Below are 17793 nucleotides of genomic sequence, written 5' to 3'. Positions count from 1 at the left end.
GCCCCATATAGTTGGGTAAACCACTGTTTGGGCACATGTCGGGGCTCGGAAGGGAGGGAGCACCATTTGACTTTTTGAATGCAAGATTGGTTGGAATCAATGGTGGCGCCATGTCGTGATTGGAGACCCCCTGAGGTGCCTAAACAGTGGAAACCCCTCAATTCTAACTCCAAAATTAACCCCAACACACCCCTAATGCTAATCCCAACTCTAACCATAACCGTAATCACAACCCTAACCCCAACACACAACCAACCCTAACCATAACCGTAACCACAAGCCTAAACCTCAACACACCCCTAACCCTAATCTGAACCCAAAATTCCAACCCTAACTCTAAGGCTATGTGCCCACGTTGCGGATTCGTGGGCGGATTTTTCTGCACCGTGTTATAAAAATCCGCAGGTAAAACGCACTGCTCTTTACTTGCGGATTTACCGCGGATTTCCAGTGTTTTTTGTGCAGATTTCACCTGCGGATTCCTATTGAGGAAAAGGTGTAAAACGTTGAGGAATCCGTACAAAGAATTGACATGTTGCGGAAAATACAACGCAGCGTTTCCGCACGGTATTTTCCGCACCATGGGCACAGCGGATTTGGTTTTCCATAGGTTTACATGGTGATGGAAAACTGCCACAGCCAAATCCGCACCATGTGCACATAGCCTAATTCTAACCCTAATTGCAACCCTAACCCTAGTTCTAACCCTAACCCTAGTGTAAAAATAAAAATAAATGTATTTTATTTATTTCATAATTTTCCTACCTATGGGGGTGATAAAGGGGAGCTTTATTTACTATTTTTTTATTTTGATCACTGTGATATAACCTATCCAGTGATCAAAATGTACCTGTAACGAATCTGCCGGCCGGCAGATTTGGCGGGCGCACTGCGCATGCGCCTGCCATTTTGGGAGATGGCGGCGCCCATCTTAGATGCCGGACGGACACTGGGAGGGGGCAGATCGCAGTTTCCAGCCATGGCCGATGATATTACAGCATCGGCCATGGCTGGATTGTAATATTTCGCCACGTTTCATAGGTGAAATATTACAAATTGCTCTTATTGGCTGTTTCACTTTCAACAGCCAATCAGAGCGATCGTAGCCACGTGGGCTGAAGTACCACTCCCCCTGTTCCTGCAGATCGGATGAAATTGGAGTTAACCCTTTCACCCGATCTGCAGGGACGCGATCCCTCCATGACGCCACATAGGCGTCACAGGCCGGATTGGCACCAACTTTCATGACGACTACGTGGCGTCACAGGTCGGGAAGGGGTTAAAGCCGGAGCATACGCAGCAGCAGAATTTCTGAAAATCTCCTGAAGTGTCCCTAAACCTGGAGAATTCCCCTCAATTTATATCTGACAAGATTCTGCAGCCTCTCCACCTATCAGTCACGACTCCAGAATACAAACCCACCATCAAGCCTGATAAATCGGGGGTCGTTGTAGGGCATGGTGTCAATAATAAAGCTGGTAACTTTGTCACTATCGCCACACAGGGAGGGATACTGCGGTCTGAAGAACCCCTTAATATTAATAAACCAAAGGCACATATCCCTTGTCCTATAGACAATACAAGCTACAATGCAGCTCAACACGAACACGAATTGTGACAACAAGAATACTATCACTGCCAGGCATGCATCAGACACAGATGAGGTCTCGAAAGATATTTCCCCCAACATAACCCCTTACAAACAAAAACCAAGACCGGACCATGCAAATTCCTCTCTTGCATATCCCTTTCCCCCTTTAGTTTCGGCTGTAAACATAAATAATGATATCCGTCAACCTCCCGCCCCAGTGAGAAATACAGACAGTCTTGCGGCATCTGTAAAATACTTGTTGGATCTTCTGCCATATTCCATCCTGCAAGTAAATCTGAATATCGACAAAACATTTGCGGCTATAAGAAACAACGAATAAATAAATTACAGACAAAAAAAGTTGAATCTATAGCCACCAAACAGAATATACTGGAGACGGATCATTGCCTTTTAAAACCCGAGGTTAAAGCACTAAAGGAAAAGCTCACTGACTTGGAGGAGTGTAACAGAAGATGTGACCTCAAGATGTTCCAAAAAATGTTTCCCCTGCATTCATTAGGTTCTACCAACTTCCTCCAACACCGATCTGACCATAGATAGGGCTCACAAGTTGCAGAAATCTACTTTTCTCCCAAGAGAGGTCCCGAGGGAAGCGATTGTCTTTTGTTTGAAAAAAAAAATTGAAGTTTAGCATACTATTAGATTATCTTAGGAAGCACAAGAATTTGCCTCCTCCATACGAAAACATCAAAAAGTGTTAATGGATTTTTCTAAAGAGACCTTAAACGAAAGAAAATCATTTGCGGCTATTCCCACCATCCTGAGAGCTAATAACACTCTCTACAAATCGGGTTTCCCCACTAAACTTACTGTATTTATCAACGGGAAATCTCATCCAATACTTAATTCTGATGATGGCTGGAATTTTTTAAAAACCTGTAACATTCCCAGCTATGACCTCAATCCCCATTGGAAAAGGAACCTGGAACCCCCGAAGTGACATCTTGAGAAGTCGTTCTACAAAAGTCTTCTGATTTTATCTTATTTGATAACTTAATTCTTTGTGCCCTAATTCCAGGTCTCATGGGCAAAGTCGGCCAAACTTTTCTTCACCCCCCAATATCTGGAAAAGGTACTTATTTTTGTAGATTTTAATATAATACATGACCAGAGTATGGATACTTCCGCTTTGTCAGGGAACAAAATATTTACATTAAAAACCTGGTTGATAAAAGAGCCGTTGTTTGATGCATTTAGGTGTCTCAAGTCTTCTTCACGGGAAAACACTTATAACTCAGAAAAGCACAAAACTTTTTCTAGAAGTGATATGATTTGGACAAATATTAACACCCTACAATGAGCCAAAGAAACAAAAATTGATAATATTACGTGGTCAGACCACACGCCTGTGAGATTCATTTTGGGGCCTACTTCTTCAAACAACTGTTCTAAATTATGGAGGCACAACTCCTTTGTGCTTTATTCTCCAGTATATAAAGGAAAGATTGAAAAAGCCAATAAATTGTACTTTCTAGAAAATGGTATACATGATATTTCCCCAACTACCAACTGGAACGCTCACAAGGCCGTTCTCCGAGGGATCCTTATACTGTTACATTCTCAGTATAAAAGGAAAAATTCAGAAAAAAATACAAGAAATTTCACAAAGGATTGCAGAAGAAGTAGAAAAACAGATCCAAAATCTCACAGAGAAATCTCATTCTATTATACTCCATCTCAGAGCAGATCTAAAATCCATTCTTTTAGAGGACAATGATAAACTTATCAACTCCATTAACCTTAATTATTATTTGTCCCATAAATGTCTAGACTTATGGCCAACAAGGTAAAAAAAAAACAACAAATGAAACCTAGAGTCTCTGCTATTAAAGGGAACCTGTCACCCGCAAAATCGAAGGTGAGCTAAGCCCACCAGCATCAGGGGCTTATCTCCAGCATTCTGTAATGCATTCTGTAATGCTGTAGATAAGCGCCCGATGTATCCTGAAAGATGAGAAAAAGAGGTTCGATTATACTCACCCAGGAGCGGTCCCGATTCGTTTCGGGTCCGATGGGTGTCGCGGTCCGGTCCGGAGCCTCCTATCTTCATCAGATAGCATCCTCTTCTTGTCTTCATGCTGCGGCTCTGGCTCCGGTGTACTTTGTCTGCCCTGTTGAGGGCAGAGCAAAGTACTGCAGTGCGCCTCTGACCTTTCCCGGCGCCTGCCGGGACAATACCGAATGAATATTATACAATTTTTAGTCACCATCTTTTAGATCACTTAATGTATATGTTTAGTACCGCCATCAATAAAGGTCAATTCCCAACGGAATCCTTACAGGCCACCAAGTAATGATCCAGAGATAACCCTAAACTACAGGCCTATAGCCCTCAAATTCGGACATCAAGATTTACGCTAAAATCTCAGAAAGGTTACTCCAAATGCATTCAGACTAAGCTGTATTCAGGCAGCCTCTGACAGCATAAGAAGAGGACGACATTTAATTTCACATGTAGAAAAGCAAAAATTCCTTCTTTATTACTCTCTCTTGATGCTGAAAAGTCGTTTGGAAGAATTGGGATTATATGGTAGCTACTAGTGACGAGCGAGTATGCTTGTTACTTGAGATTTCCGAGAATACTCGGGTGTTCTAGTAGTTTGGGCGTGCTCGGAGATTTAGTTTGTGTCGCAGCAGCCGCAATTTGCGGCTGCTAGACAGCCTGAATGCATGTGGGAAATGCTTATTTGTTAGGAAATCCGAATATGAAAGAATGTCACTAGTTTTGGCAAGAACGCAGGGTCTAATCTAAGAATAACGCAGTCATCTAAGATGCGTTGGTATGGGCTTTTAATGGAATATGCCTGTATTTCCCCAATTCATCTAGCTTTTATAGCAACCAGGAATGCAGTTTTAAGGGAGAGATTTTATATCTGAATTCTCAAGTGGTTCACATGGTGATCTGCATAATCCATTTCAGACCGTGTTCAAATCCCAAGGTGGGACGTAGGCTCTAACCGTGAGTCTTATTCGGATTGTGGCATTTACAAATCGTTCAATCCATGCATGTCCTGCTAGTGGATGGTCTATAAAAACACTCAGAGCCGAAATCTGCACTTTCAGAATGCTGGGTCTTAGGCCTTCTCAAACCCAGCTTGGAGGAATTCCAAGATTTGGGGAATATCAAGCATAGATAACACTATTGTCGCCTCGAGATATTGCGCACAAAATTTTCTCTATATTTCTGTATATATAGCGCCGATGTTACCAGTTTCCTACTTTTTTTGCATCGTCGTTATGTCCGAGACTGAGAGACCTCTAGATCTCAAGATCTGCCGCTCAGGATCCAGGCAGACAACGTAAGAGCTTCACATTGGGATGGCGTAGTGGCCCCTGAACTAGTAGATTGTGTCTTTCTGGTAGGATATTGGGATCTTCTATGGCCATCGTGGGCCAAAAAGGTAATATCATGATCACCGTGGCTTGATCCTCCTGTATCTTCCTCAGCACTGCTGGGATTAGAGGAAATGGGGGAAAAGCATATGCCAGGTCCATGTCGCATTTTTGAGATAAGGCGTTTACTCCTGTTGGCCTTTTGAGTTTTTCACTGTAGCGAACAGGTCCACCTGGTGGATACTCCATCAGCGTACTATGTGACTGAATTCTTCCCAGTTCAGCTCCCATTCTGACTGTTGAACTGTCTTCCAGCCGAGAAAGTCTGCTACCACATTCTGAGTCCCTTTCAGATGCACCGATAGCACTGTTTCCTCTGCTCAAAGGAAGATCTTCTGTGTTACCGCCTGCAAAAGGTGGTGTCTTGGACTCACTTGATGTTTGAGGAAAACACACTGTAGTAACATTGTCAGACAGAATCCTGAGGTGTCTGTTCTTTAGACTTGGCCCATATCGATTTAGCGTTTCTCAGACCGCCTGAAGATCTTGGAGGTTGGATGACTGCTGCTTGCGTCTGTGGTGATCAATATAAACAGGCACCGTCTCCACATAATCCCCTTCTTCAGGTTTTTTATTGGTGACCACCACGCTAATGACCTTTTTGTTACTGCTGACAGTTTTAACTTCTGTCCTTCTGTTCCAGGTTGTCAAGACCTAATGTTGCTGTTGTCTGGAGTGGAATTTACACCACCGGACCCCTGGAAGCAGTCATCAGTCCCAGAATCCTCATAGCCTCTCTGATGGACACCTGTGATCGCGTTCTAAAGGCTATAACCTGGTTTCTGAATTCCTCTTCTGGCAGGAAGGACATCTGCTGCTCGGAGTCTAAGAAAATTCCTAGGAAAACCTTTTGTCTTCCTGGCACCAGATATGATTTTTTCCAGTTTATGATCCACCCTATGTTGTTTAACACTAAAATAGTTGACGTGAAACTGGTCCTGAGTTGCTGGGGGAACTCCGAAATCAACAGGAAGTCGACCAGATACTGGATAATTAATATTAATAATTAAATTACTGGATTAATTAATAATTAATATTACTTGCTCCCTGAAAAAGACCATAACTTCTGCCACCAGTTTGGTGAAAATACATGTTGGTGAAGAAAGACCAAATGGCAGGCATTTGAATCGGTAATGCTGAGTTTTCCCCTCCTCCACCAACGTAAATCTTATATATCGCTGGCTGTGAGGATGAATAGGCAGGTGATAATACGCTTCTTTGTGATCTAACGTGCACATTACCATGTTCTCCTTGATCAATGGAGTCGTAGATCTTATAAACTCCATTTTCAAACTTTTGCATGATACCCATCTGTTTAGTGACTTCAGATTTATTATAATGCAATAGTCTCCCCTCGGTTTCTTTATTGAGAAAATAATACAAAACCCGGCACTCAACTTTGTGGTGTGAAGAAACTAAAGATTTATTATCCCAAATCAGAAAACGTTTCGGTCCCACAACTGGACCTTCATCAGTAACCTCCGGGCAGGCCATATAGCCACTTGAATCTATACATTGTCCCAGTAAACGTTACTGATGAAGGTCCAGTTGTGGGACCGAAACGTTTTCTGATTTGAGATAATAAATCTTTCGTTTCTTCACACCACAAAGTTGAGTGCCGGGTTTTGTATTATTTGCTGATTACGGTTTGGGAACCTACCCGTGCACCTCATACGGTTGTGCACACGTGTTTCTAACTACTTCTTTATTGAGAAAAGGCCTGAATAGTAACTGAGACCCCATTCTGACTCTGGCACTGGAACCACTGCTTCTGATTCCACCAACTTTTTTTTAAATGTCCACCAGTAGCCTTCTTGTGACCAGGGGAGACTGGATAGTTGTCGGGTGGAATCTTCCTTGGGGTATCTGCACAAACTGTATCTTGTAACCCTCTGCTACTGTTTTCAGTTTCCATGGGTTCTTGGATATCTCTGTCCATGCCTGAAGAAAGTTGTGGATTCTTCCCTCCCACTTTCCTGGAGTAATTGTTTACGTGCACTATTTGCTGAAGCGGAAAAGGCAATTCTTCCTTTACCTTCGGGTAGCCCCATCTACCGGCCTTCCCTTTCCTTTTGTATTCCAGTTTCTGATGGAAATAAGACTTCCGAAAAGGACGAAACTTTTTAGGTTTCTCTTCCGGAAACCCCTTCTTTTCATCTTACAACCTTTCCAACATGTCGTCCAGTACCGGACCAAACATTTGAAGGCTAGAAAAGGGGATGTAGCACAATTTAATCTTACAGTGACAATCCACTGACCACGTTTTCAACCATATTGCTTGCTTAGCCATACTGGCTAGCGCCCCATTCCTTGCGGCAAATCTAATGGATTCTGCTGAGGCGTCCGCCATAAACCCTTTCGCCATTTTGAGCAATGGCATAGATTCCAACATCCCTCCCCCTGGTGGAAGACTGACATTACTGCAACGACCAGGACCCTGGGGTGCTGCAGTAGCCAGACCCTGTTCCAACACCTTCTGCAGGAACTCTAATATGGCTCTAAGAGGAACTCCCTCATTCACTTTAGAGCCTGAAGATGAAAGGAATTTTTTACAGATTTTACTGTACTGTTTGGTGGTTATCGGTTTCCTGCTTTGTAGAAGGGTTGATATCAGACCTGGCGAGAACACTTTATCTCTTAGTAGCCCTCTTTCAAATTCCAGGCTGTCATGTGTAAATTTGCAACCTGCGGGTGCGCTACTGGTCGCTGGGAGAGGAGATTTGGAATATCCGGGAGCACCCAAGGGTCGGAGATTGACATCCTCCTTACCCAAGAAAACCAAATCCTCTTTGGCCCGAAGGGGGCTATCAAGACTACCCGAGCGGTCTTCCCGTATTTGCCTTAGGACTGCTGGTGTTAGTGCGATTGGGGAAAATGCATATGCTAGCCGATAGTTCCATGGAATCAGGAATGCATCTAACGCGACAGGGTTCCCTAGTGGAGTTATTGAGCAGAAGGTGTCCACCTTCCGATTCAGATTGTCCGCAAACAGATCTATGTCTGGTGTCTCCCATCTTTCTTAGATTTGATTGAATACTGATTGGTTTAACTCCCATTCTCGCTGTCTCAGGCGAGACCAACTCAGGAAGTCTGCCCTGTAATTGTCTACCCCTTTTATGTGAAGGGCCGTCAAGGACTCCAAGTTGTCTTCGGCTAGTTGGCAGATTGATTTTGTTACTTCCATTAGTGACTGGGATTGGGTACCCTCTTGGTGATTTAAATAGGTTACTACTACCCGGTTGTCTGAGAATATCCTGACATGATGTGAGTGAAGTGAGTTCAGGAATCTTAAGAGTGCAAATTTCACTGCCAGTAGCTCTTTCGTATTGGAAGATGCTGCTCCCAGGTCGTCTGACCAGACCCCCTGTGCTACAAGATCGTTCAGATGGGCCCCGCAACCCCTGGGGCTTGCGTCTATGGTCACCACTTTTGAGACCGGAACTACCCATGGGAAACCATGGGTCAAATTGCTTTTTACCCACCACTCTAGTGAGAGTGGTGTGCTTGATGATAAACTAAACAGACCTTCTAAATATCCTTCTAGGGAAATTTCCTCTGACAGAATCTGCCATTGAAGTTCCCTCATGTGTAACTGAGCCCATTGAACAGCAGGAATGCATGCTGTCATGGACCCCAGGAGGGACATTGCATCTCGCAAGGATATGGAGGGGATATCCCTTGCTCGAGACTCGAACCCCAACATCTTTTGGATTTTCTCTAAGGGTAGACGAGACTCCTGATGGACAGACAGACAGAAGGACAGAAAGACGGAAGTGACCCTTAGACAATTATATAGTAGATAGATAGTCTAAGTGTCTGTGTGTAACCGAAATCCCGCGTTGCTGATTGGTCGAGGCCGGCAAACATGGGAGAGACTAACATGAGGACAGTCTGTGAGGGAGAGACTAACATGGAAGACAGTCTGTGAGGGAGAGAATAACATGGAGGACAGTGTGTGAGGGAGAGAATTAGGCCGGGATCACACATGCGAGAAACACGTCCGTGTCTCGCATGTAAAATCCAAGCTCTGGCACTGTGGAGCCGAGCGTGCGGCCGCATAGCAGCTCCGCTCTGGAATACCGGCGCCAGAGCTTGGATTTCACATGCGAGACACGGACGTGTTTCTCGCATGTGTGATCCCAGCCTAACATGGAGGACAGTCTGTGAGGGAGAGAATAACATGGAGGACAGTCTGTGAGGGAGAAAATAACATGGAGGACATGTTATTCTCTCCCTCACAGACTTTCCTCCATGTTATTCTCTCCCTCACAGACTGTCCTCCATGTTATTCTCTCCCTCACAGACTGTCCTCCATGTTATTCTCTCCCTCACAGACTGTGACTGTCCTCCATGTTATTCTCTCCCTCACACACTGTCCTCCATGTTATTCTCTCCCTCACACACTGTCCTCCATGTTATTCTCTCCCTCACACACTGTCCTCCATGTTATTTTCTCCCTCACACACTGTCCTCCATGTTATTTTCTCCCTCACAGACTGTCCTCCATGTTATTTTCTCCCTGACAGACTGTCCTCCATGTTCTTCTCTCCCTCACAGACTGTCCTCCATGTTATTCTCTCTCTCACAGACTGTCCTCCATGTTATTCTCTCCCTCAGACTGTCCTCCATGTTATTCTCTCCCTCACAGACTGTCCTTCATGTTATTATCTCCCTCACAGACTGTCCTCCATGTTATTCTCTCCCTCACAGACTGTCCTTCATGTTATTCTCTCCCTCACAGACTGTCCTTCATGTTATTCTTGTTCTAGCATATGTATGTAGTTTATTTATGAATGCTGATTGGTCGAGGCCAGCCGGGCGCGACCAATCAGCGACACGGGATTTCGGTTACAGACAAACTGACACTACCCATCCTAGCGCAGCTAGATCTGATGGGCCTGTTATTTCATGACCGCAGAGCACGCTTACTGCGCTAGGATGGGTAGGAGTCTCCCTGGGATCTAGGGGGTAAAGTGAGTGGAACTAACAATATATGGATGCCAATTCCGTTGTTCCCTCTCTGAGGGTTATTTGTTGGTGAGACTACGGGTTATAGTGGTTCCCACGCACCTACCAACCAGATTGCTCCTATTTAGCAGTAGCATATATAGTGCTTTTACATGTATGTTATGGGTCATTGATGGGCATATGTGATCTGTCTATGCTAAACTGTGCTCTATTGTAGTAATTAGCTTGGTGACATGCATATTTTGCTGGTATTTACCTGTTATTATCATGGACCCGTTACCCTGATTCACGTTATGGGTTTTTTAAGTGTTTTTAATGTTTCTTTGTGTATTGTTCTCAAATAAAGATTTTGATATTTTAAGAGAATTGTTGTGGTGATCCCAATTTCTATGCATACACTTTTTCTTGTCAAATGGTAAGAATGTAGGTGGCAGTGCTGCGGGATGAGAGGGGCTGCTCTAACCCTAACCCACCGCTTCGCTGATTGGTCCAATCAGTGACAGGCGCAGTCCGGCTGCGAATTGGCGCGGGATTTAAACCACGCTTCGCTGATTTGGTCGCGGCCAGCCGGGACCAATCAGCGACATTGGCGTGGGATTTAAACACCGCTTCACTGTGTATTCATTGCATTATTCTTAAATCTTCATAAATAAACTACATACATATTCTAGAATTCCCAATGTTAAAAATCGGGCCACCATCTAGATATATATATATATATATATATAGATAGATAGATAGATAGATAGATAGATAGATAGATAGATAGATAGATAGATAGATTTCTTACAACAACCAAATGAGTTACTCATTAGAAAAACTTTCTTTTTATTCCGCCCTTCCAGACTTCCTCATAGATAAATGGAGGAAGGATGGTGTAACAAATTGTTCAGCTTTATTTAGCGGACCTAAAAAAGATCCAAGCATAAATGATCCATGACTCTATCGTACAACCTTCCAAAAGAAGAAAGTTATAACTTTATAGAACTAAGGATAATACATTAGGGGGAAATTCTCTCTCCCCATATCTATCCCAAGAGTTATCACATCGCTTCTGGAAAATCCCTTAATAAATACTATTTGGACACAAAAAATCTGTATACACTTTTCAATAGTGACGCAACTACTGAAAAATCTAAACACATGGTGATGTGGGAAGATGATATGAATGTGTGTTTTTCGCCTGAGTCATAAAAAGAAGCAAGTGAAATAACATACAAATCAGATGTAAATGCAAATATTCATGAGAATTATTCTCAAATCTTATCTCGTTAGTTCTATACACCTGTCAGATTAAAGACTATTTTTGAGGACGGATCGGACTTATACCGGAGGAACTGTACTCAAAACGCTAACATATGGCTTACTTTCTGGTCCTGTCCTAAAACAATCAATCTGTGGAGAGAAGCAGCTAATTTACTGAGCAATATTAACCACTCTGTAGTTGAATTGTCTCTTGTTTTGTTCTCGCTTGATTCAAATCGACTCCCCCAAAATGAAACATCTCGCAATCCATCTATTGGACTTAACAAAAAAACTTATAGCATCGAAGTGAAAATCAGTAGAAGTTCCCTCCATTCCAGAAACAATGACAATAACGTCCACCCAGAATTCTCTGCAACATTCTTGTGCTCTAAGAAATAATTCCATTAAAAAAAAATACTATTCCCCATGGTCATCTTGTAAGCTATTTCTTTCCTCACGTCGGAATTCCCCCTTTTAGGTAGAAAGATTTATTATATGCGAGGAAGTACAAGTACAATTACATATTCAACGAAGCAAATTGGAAATTGTTTTATTATAAATATTGTTCCAATAAGGATGATATTTTCCCCCGTTGTCCACATTTATCTGATCCAACCTTCTCCTGTGCCCTTTTCTTTCCTTCCCCTGTACCTTTCCTAACTTTTCCCTCCACATCCTTTTCCTTCTGCACTAACCTTTCTTCTCTGTTGATTTGTCTTTGGATATAACTTCTTACTTACTTGTATAATTGAACAAGTTTTAATCACTCTTGTTACGTTTTATTACTCATCTTATTGACTATAACTACAATCCCCTTCCCAAAAATTGTTTAAAAAAATCCCCCAAATAAAAAGAATATTGTTGAAAATAACAATGTTCTCACTTATTGAAGAAGAGAAAATGTAAAAATGAAAATTTGCCCCATCAGGACGGGGCTCAAATTGACTCCTATAGGTGGCGCTATACCCTGTTCTCTGCATCTGGGAAGAGGAAATTTGCATATCTTATGTCCCATGGGGCATTGCATGGCTTATAACTCTACGTTCTCAGAATTGCCGCTCTCCTCAAAGAGAAACATTACCCCCTATAGAGAGGAGTGTGCGGTGATCCGACCTTCTCCTCCAGTACGGAAAGTTCTGGCTTCTACACCTGCAGAGCGAGCGGTGAACAGACGCGGAGGCCGGAGAACGGCTGGAAAGCCTCCATGTCAGACTGACGGGTGATCGGCTCCACCACGTCCCATCTTTATGTCAGGACAGCCGGAGAAAGTGATTTGTCACAAAGAAGAGAGAATGAAGGAGAAGACCAAGGAAGGAGACAAGTGTCAGCCAAGAGGGAGGAGCCGGACGCCGACCACGACTGATGAATACATTGAGCCTGCACCGATTCTGAGGGACGGACGAGCGACAGCGGATTAGGGGGAAAATGATCAGTAAATTAACCCCGACTCTGCTGAGTAACAATCCACGACAGACTTAGGGAAAAAACTCACAGGAGAGAACGGACAGAAGGACGGGACAGAGAAAATGTGACCGATGCTCTAAGGAAGGAGAAAGATTCTGAAAGAAGCCGCCGAGGACGAAGACTCAAGACTGATGAAGACGAGACGACAGCGGAGAAACCGCGACTCACAGATCAGAAGTAAATAATCAGGAAATGAAAGCGGTTGTCAGATGGAGAAAATGTAGAGAAAACCGGAGCAAATCTGGAGAAAACTCATCTATTATAGGACGACGCCGGAGAGACATCATCACATCCACCGGAGCCAACAAGGAGCCTCTCACCTCGTGGTGTAAGAGGCCGGAGCTCCTCCATCATCACATCCTGGTACCGATCCTGGTGTCCTTCTAGATACTCCCACTCCTCCATGGAGAGATAGACAGCGACGTCCTGACACCTTATAGGAACCTGACAACAGCCACACCGTCATCACCCAGAATCCTCCAGTGCTGCATAATGTCCCAGCAGTCACCTCTCCGCTCATCACCCAGAATCCTCCAGTCCTGTATAATGTCCCAGCAGTCACCTCTCCGCTCATCCCCCAGAATCCCTCAGTGCTGTATAATGTCCCAGCAGTCACCTCTCCGCTCATCACCCAGAATCCCCCAGTGCTGTATAATGTCCCAGCAGTCACCTCTCCGCTCATCACCCAGAATCCTCCAGTCCTGTATAATGTCCCAGCAGTCACCTCTCCGCTCATCACCCAGAATCCCCCAGTGCTGTATAATGTCCCAGCAGTCACCTCTCCGCTCATCACCCAGAATCCTCCAGTGCTGTATAATGTCCCAGCAGTCACCTCTCCGCTCATCACCCAGAATCCTCCAGTGCTGTATAATGTCCCAGCAGTCACCTCTCCGCTCATCACCCAGAATCCTCCAGTGCTGTATAATGTCCCAGCAGTCACCTCTCCGCTCATCACCCAGAATCCTCCAGTGCTGTATAATGTCCCAGCAGTCACCTCTCCGCTCATCACCCAGAATCCTCCAGTGCTGTATAATGTCCCAGCCGTCACCTCTCCGCTCATCACCCAGAATCCTCCAGTCCTGTATAATGTCCAAGCAGTCACCTCTCCGCTCATCACCCAGAATCCTCCAGTGCTGTATAATGTCCCAGCAGTCACCTCTCCGCTCATCACCCAGAATCCTCCAGTCCTGTATAATGTCCCAGCAGTCACCTCTCCGCTCATCACCCAGAATCCTCCAGTCCTGTATAATCTCCCAGCAGTCACCTCTCCGCTCATCACCCAGAATCCCCCAGTGCTGTATAATGTCCCAGCAGTCACCTCTCCGCTCATCACCCAGAATCCTCCAGTGTTGTATAATGTCCGAGCAGTCACCTCTCCGCTCATCACCCAGAATCCCCCAGTCCTGTATAATGTCCCAGCAGTCACCTCTCCGCTCATCACCCAGAATCCCCCAGTGCTGTATAATGTCCCAGCAGTCACCTCTCCGCTCATCACCCAGAATCCTCCAGTGCTGTCCTGTATAATGTCCCAGCAGTCACCTCTCCGCTCATCACCCAGAATCCCCCAGTGCTGTATAATGTCCCAGCAGTCACCTCTCCGCTCATCACCCAGAATCCCCCAGTGCTGTATAATGTCCAAGCAGTCACCTCTCCGCTCATCACCCAGAATCCCCCAGTGCTGTATAATGTCCCAGCAGTCACCTCTCCGCTCATGACCCAGAATCCCCCAGTGCTGTATAATCTCCCAGCAGTCACCTCTCCGCTCATCACCCAGAATCCTCCAGTGCTGTATAATGTCCCAGCAGTCACCTCTCCGCTCATCACCCAGAATCCTCCAGTCCTGTATAATCTCCCAGCAGTCACCTCTCCGCTCATCACCCAGAATCCCCCAGTCCTGTATAATGTCCCAGCAGTCACCTCTCCGCTCATCACCCAGAATCCTCCAGTCCTGTATAATCTCCCAGCAGTCACCTCTCCGCTCATCACCCAGAATCCCCCAGTCCTGTATAATGTCCCAGCAGTCACCTCTCCGCTCATCACCCAGAATCCTCCAGTGCTGTATAATGTCCCAGCAGTCAACTCTCCGCTCATCACCCAGAATCCTCCAGTCCTGTATAATCTCCCAGCAGTCACCTCTCCGCTCATCACCCAGAATCCTCCAGTGCTGTATTATGTCCCAGCAGTCACCTCTCCTCTCATCACCCAGAATCCTCCAGTGCTGTATAATGTCCCAGCAGTCACCTCTCCGCTCATCACCCAGAATCCTCCAGTGCTGTATTATGTCCCAGCAGTCACCTCTCCGCTCATCACCCAGAATCCTCCAGTGCTGTATTATGTCCCAGCAGTCACCTCTCCTCTCATCACCCAGAATCCTCCAGTCCTGTATAATGTCCCAGCAGTCACCTCTCCGCTCATCACCCAGAATCCTCCAGTGCTGTATTATGTCCCAGCAGTCACCTCTCCGCTCATCACCCAGAATCCTCCAGTGCTGTATAATGTCCAAGCAGTCACCTCTCCGCTCATCACCCAGAATCCTCCAGTGTTGTATAATCTCCCAGCAGTCACCTCTCCGCTCATCACCCAGAATCCCCCAGTCCTGTATAATGTCCCAGCAGTCACCTCTCCGCTCATCACCCAGAATCCTCCAGTCCTGTATAATGTCCCAGCAGTCACCTCTCCGCTCATCACCCAGAATCCTCCAGTGCTGTATAATGTCCCAGCAGTCACCTCTCCGCTCATCACCCAGAATCCTTCAGTCCTGTATAATCTCCCAGCAGTCACCTCTCCGCTCATCACCCAGAATCCCCCAGTCCTGTATAATGTCCCAGCAGTCACCTCTCCGCTCATCACCCAGAATCCTCCAGTCCTGTATAATGTCCCAGCAGTCACCTCTCCGCTCATCACCCAGAATCCCCCAGTCCTGTATAATGTCCCAGCAGTCACCTCTCCGCTCATCACCCAGAATCCTCCAGTCCTGTATAATGTCCCAGCAGCCACCTCTCCGCTCATCACCCAGAATCCTCCAGTCCTGTATAATCTCCCAGCAGTCACCTCTCCGCTCATCACCCAGAATCCTCCAGTCCTGTATAATGTCCCAGCAGTCACCTCTCCGCTCATCACCCAGAATCCTCCAGTGCTGTATAATCTCCCAGCAGTCACCTCTCCGCTCAGCAGCTCAATCATCTTGTTGCTGAGCTCCAGGATCTTCTTGTTCCTCTCATGTAGCAGGGAGTGCGGGGGAGGCTCTGTGATGGGGCCCGGGCTCCGCCCTCCTGACTCCTGGAGATGGATGATGGGAGTCACACCGTCCCCCGGTGTCTTCCTCACTATTGTGTAATCCTGTGTATGGAGAGAGACACTTAGGGAGAAGATTCCTTCCCGACTCCAGATCTGACAATCAGTAGAAATCCCGGGATCAATAACCGTCTCCAGTAATCTGGGGCCATAACCGGGAATATTATTCCCCTCCGGACAGACATCCCGGCCCCTCTACAGCTCTTATAGGGAATCCCCATGACAACTCCTCCGGGCAGAGAGCTCCACACAATCACTGCTCTTACAGTAAAGAATCCTTCTCTCTATTCTGGATGTCGGACTTGTCACAGAACACAATAAAGCTGATAGAAATGTAGAGGAGTTACCTCTCCGCTCAGCAGGGAGATGATCTCCAGGGCGAAGTGGAATAATCTTCTGGTGGTCTCATCCCCGTCCTCGTCCATCCTCGGGGTCATTCAGGAGGAGGAGGGATGAGCACTGGATCAGCTGGAGGGATCTCGTCCTGCCGGTGTCTTCATGATGGAGGAGAAGATGGAAATCACCGAGGACGAGAGAACGACAATCACTAAATTCTGCCAAATATCAACATTTATCAGGAGGAATCTGGAGGAAAAGACACAAAACTCCACCGCGGCCTCCTCCGCCGATCTGACCGCTCATTATCAGCCTCGTAGGAGGAGGACGGTCACCGTGGTAACTACACCGCCAGCAGAGGACGGTCACCGCGGTAACTACACCTCCAGCAGAGGACGGTCACCGCGGTAACTACACCGCCAGCAGAGGACGGTCACTGTGGTAACTACACCTCCAGCGGGGGACGGTCACCGTGGTAACTACACCGCCAGCAGAGGACGGTTACCGTGGTAACTACACCTCCAGCGGGGGCCGTGAGATGAGGAGCAGACGCTGCACATCCCCCATACAATGCTGCCCGTCCCCAACAGTGAGGAGCCGCAGTCACAGGGAGCAGGAGCCTCCACAGGAACAGCTCTGATCTCACCCCACACTCTCCTCTCACAGATTTACCACAAACCCTCCTGTAATCTCACCGGAATGGCGGGAAATCTGCTGCTGGCTGACACCAGAGAACACGAGCTGCACACAACCAGGACGGAGCTGCTGCACTGAGAGCGGAAGGACCTGTGGTGACGTCACCGTCATGTGATCAGGGGGCGGGGCTCAGGAGAGAAGTGGTGAAGGACCTGTGGTGACGTCACCGTCATGTGATCAGGGGGCGGGGCTCAGAAGAGAAGATGACAAGGCCGATGATCCAGTCATGTGACCATGCTGACGTCACCACGGCTCCTCCCCCTCTGGTTGTGGCTCCTCCTCCGCTGTACACAGCTCAGCACTGAGGCTTCTGCTCTCCTCATACAATATGAAGAGAAAAACTGGCGCATATATCGGTGATATATAATATTCCAGGGGTGCAAATCAGTGGTAATGAGATCTGGTAAAGACAAAAAGGCAAGAAAACCACCAAGAGACTGCACAGCACTGCTCAATAATTTGATATAAAAGGCAAACTTTTATTGACAATACCCATAAAAACCAATTAAAGGCAATAGCAACCAATTCCCCCCATAATCCGGCAGTTACACAAGTCTATGGCTATATGTTACATAGGAACATGCAAGAACAATCTTAATGATGTAAAGAAGAAAAATAACCATTCAGCTTGATTATAATAACCACCCAAACACCAAAAATAATAATAATAATAATTTTTATTTATATAGCGCCAACATATTCCGCAGCGCTTTACAAATTATAGAGGGGACTTGTACAGACAATAGACATTACAGCATAACAGAAATACAGTTCAAAACAGATAC

At 45.9% G+C, this 17793-nt stretch overlaps 1 protein-coding gene across 3 annotated transcripts in view; it reads right to left on the bottom strand.

The window, feature by feature from the left end:
- Positions 1-17793, bottom strand: part of LOC138657409 (zinc finger protein 585A-like) — a 186745-nt gene that overhangs the window by 82469 nt on the left and 86483 nt on the right. For 2 of the 3 annotated variants that reach the window (XM_069745182.1, XM_069745175.1), the window contains exons 1-4: positions 17008-17125; positions 16324-16470; positions 15842-16021; positions 13003-13126 (exon numbers count right to left, since the gene is read on the bottom strand). The exons of the other annotated variant lie outside the window; for it this stretch is intronic. In XM_069745182.1, coding sequence (XP_069601283.1) covers positions 13003-13126; positions 15842-16021; positions 16324-16413 — 394 coding nt within the window. In that variant the 5' untranslated portion in view covers positions 16414-16470; positions 17008-17125. Of the gene's footprint in view, positions 1-13002; positions 13127-15841; positions 16022-16323; positions 16471-17007; positions 17126-17793 lie in introns of those variants that run through there. 3 annotated transcript variants of the gene reach the window in all.

This window comes from Ranitomeya imitator, chromosome 1 (genome assembly GCF_032444005.1).
Source record: "Ranitomeya imitator isolate aRanImi1 chromosome 1, aRanImi1.pri, whole genome shotgun sequence".
Taxonomy (NCBI): domain Eukaryota; kingdom Metazoa; phylum Chordata; class Amphibia; order Anura; family Dendrobatidae; genus Ranitomeya; species Ranitomeya imitator.
Note: the sequence above shows the minus strand (reverse complement) of the source record. Positions and strands in the feature narration are given on the sequence as shown.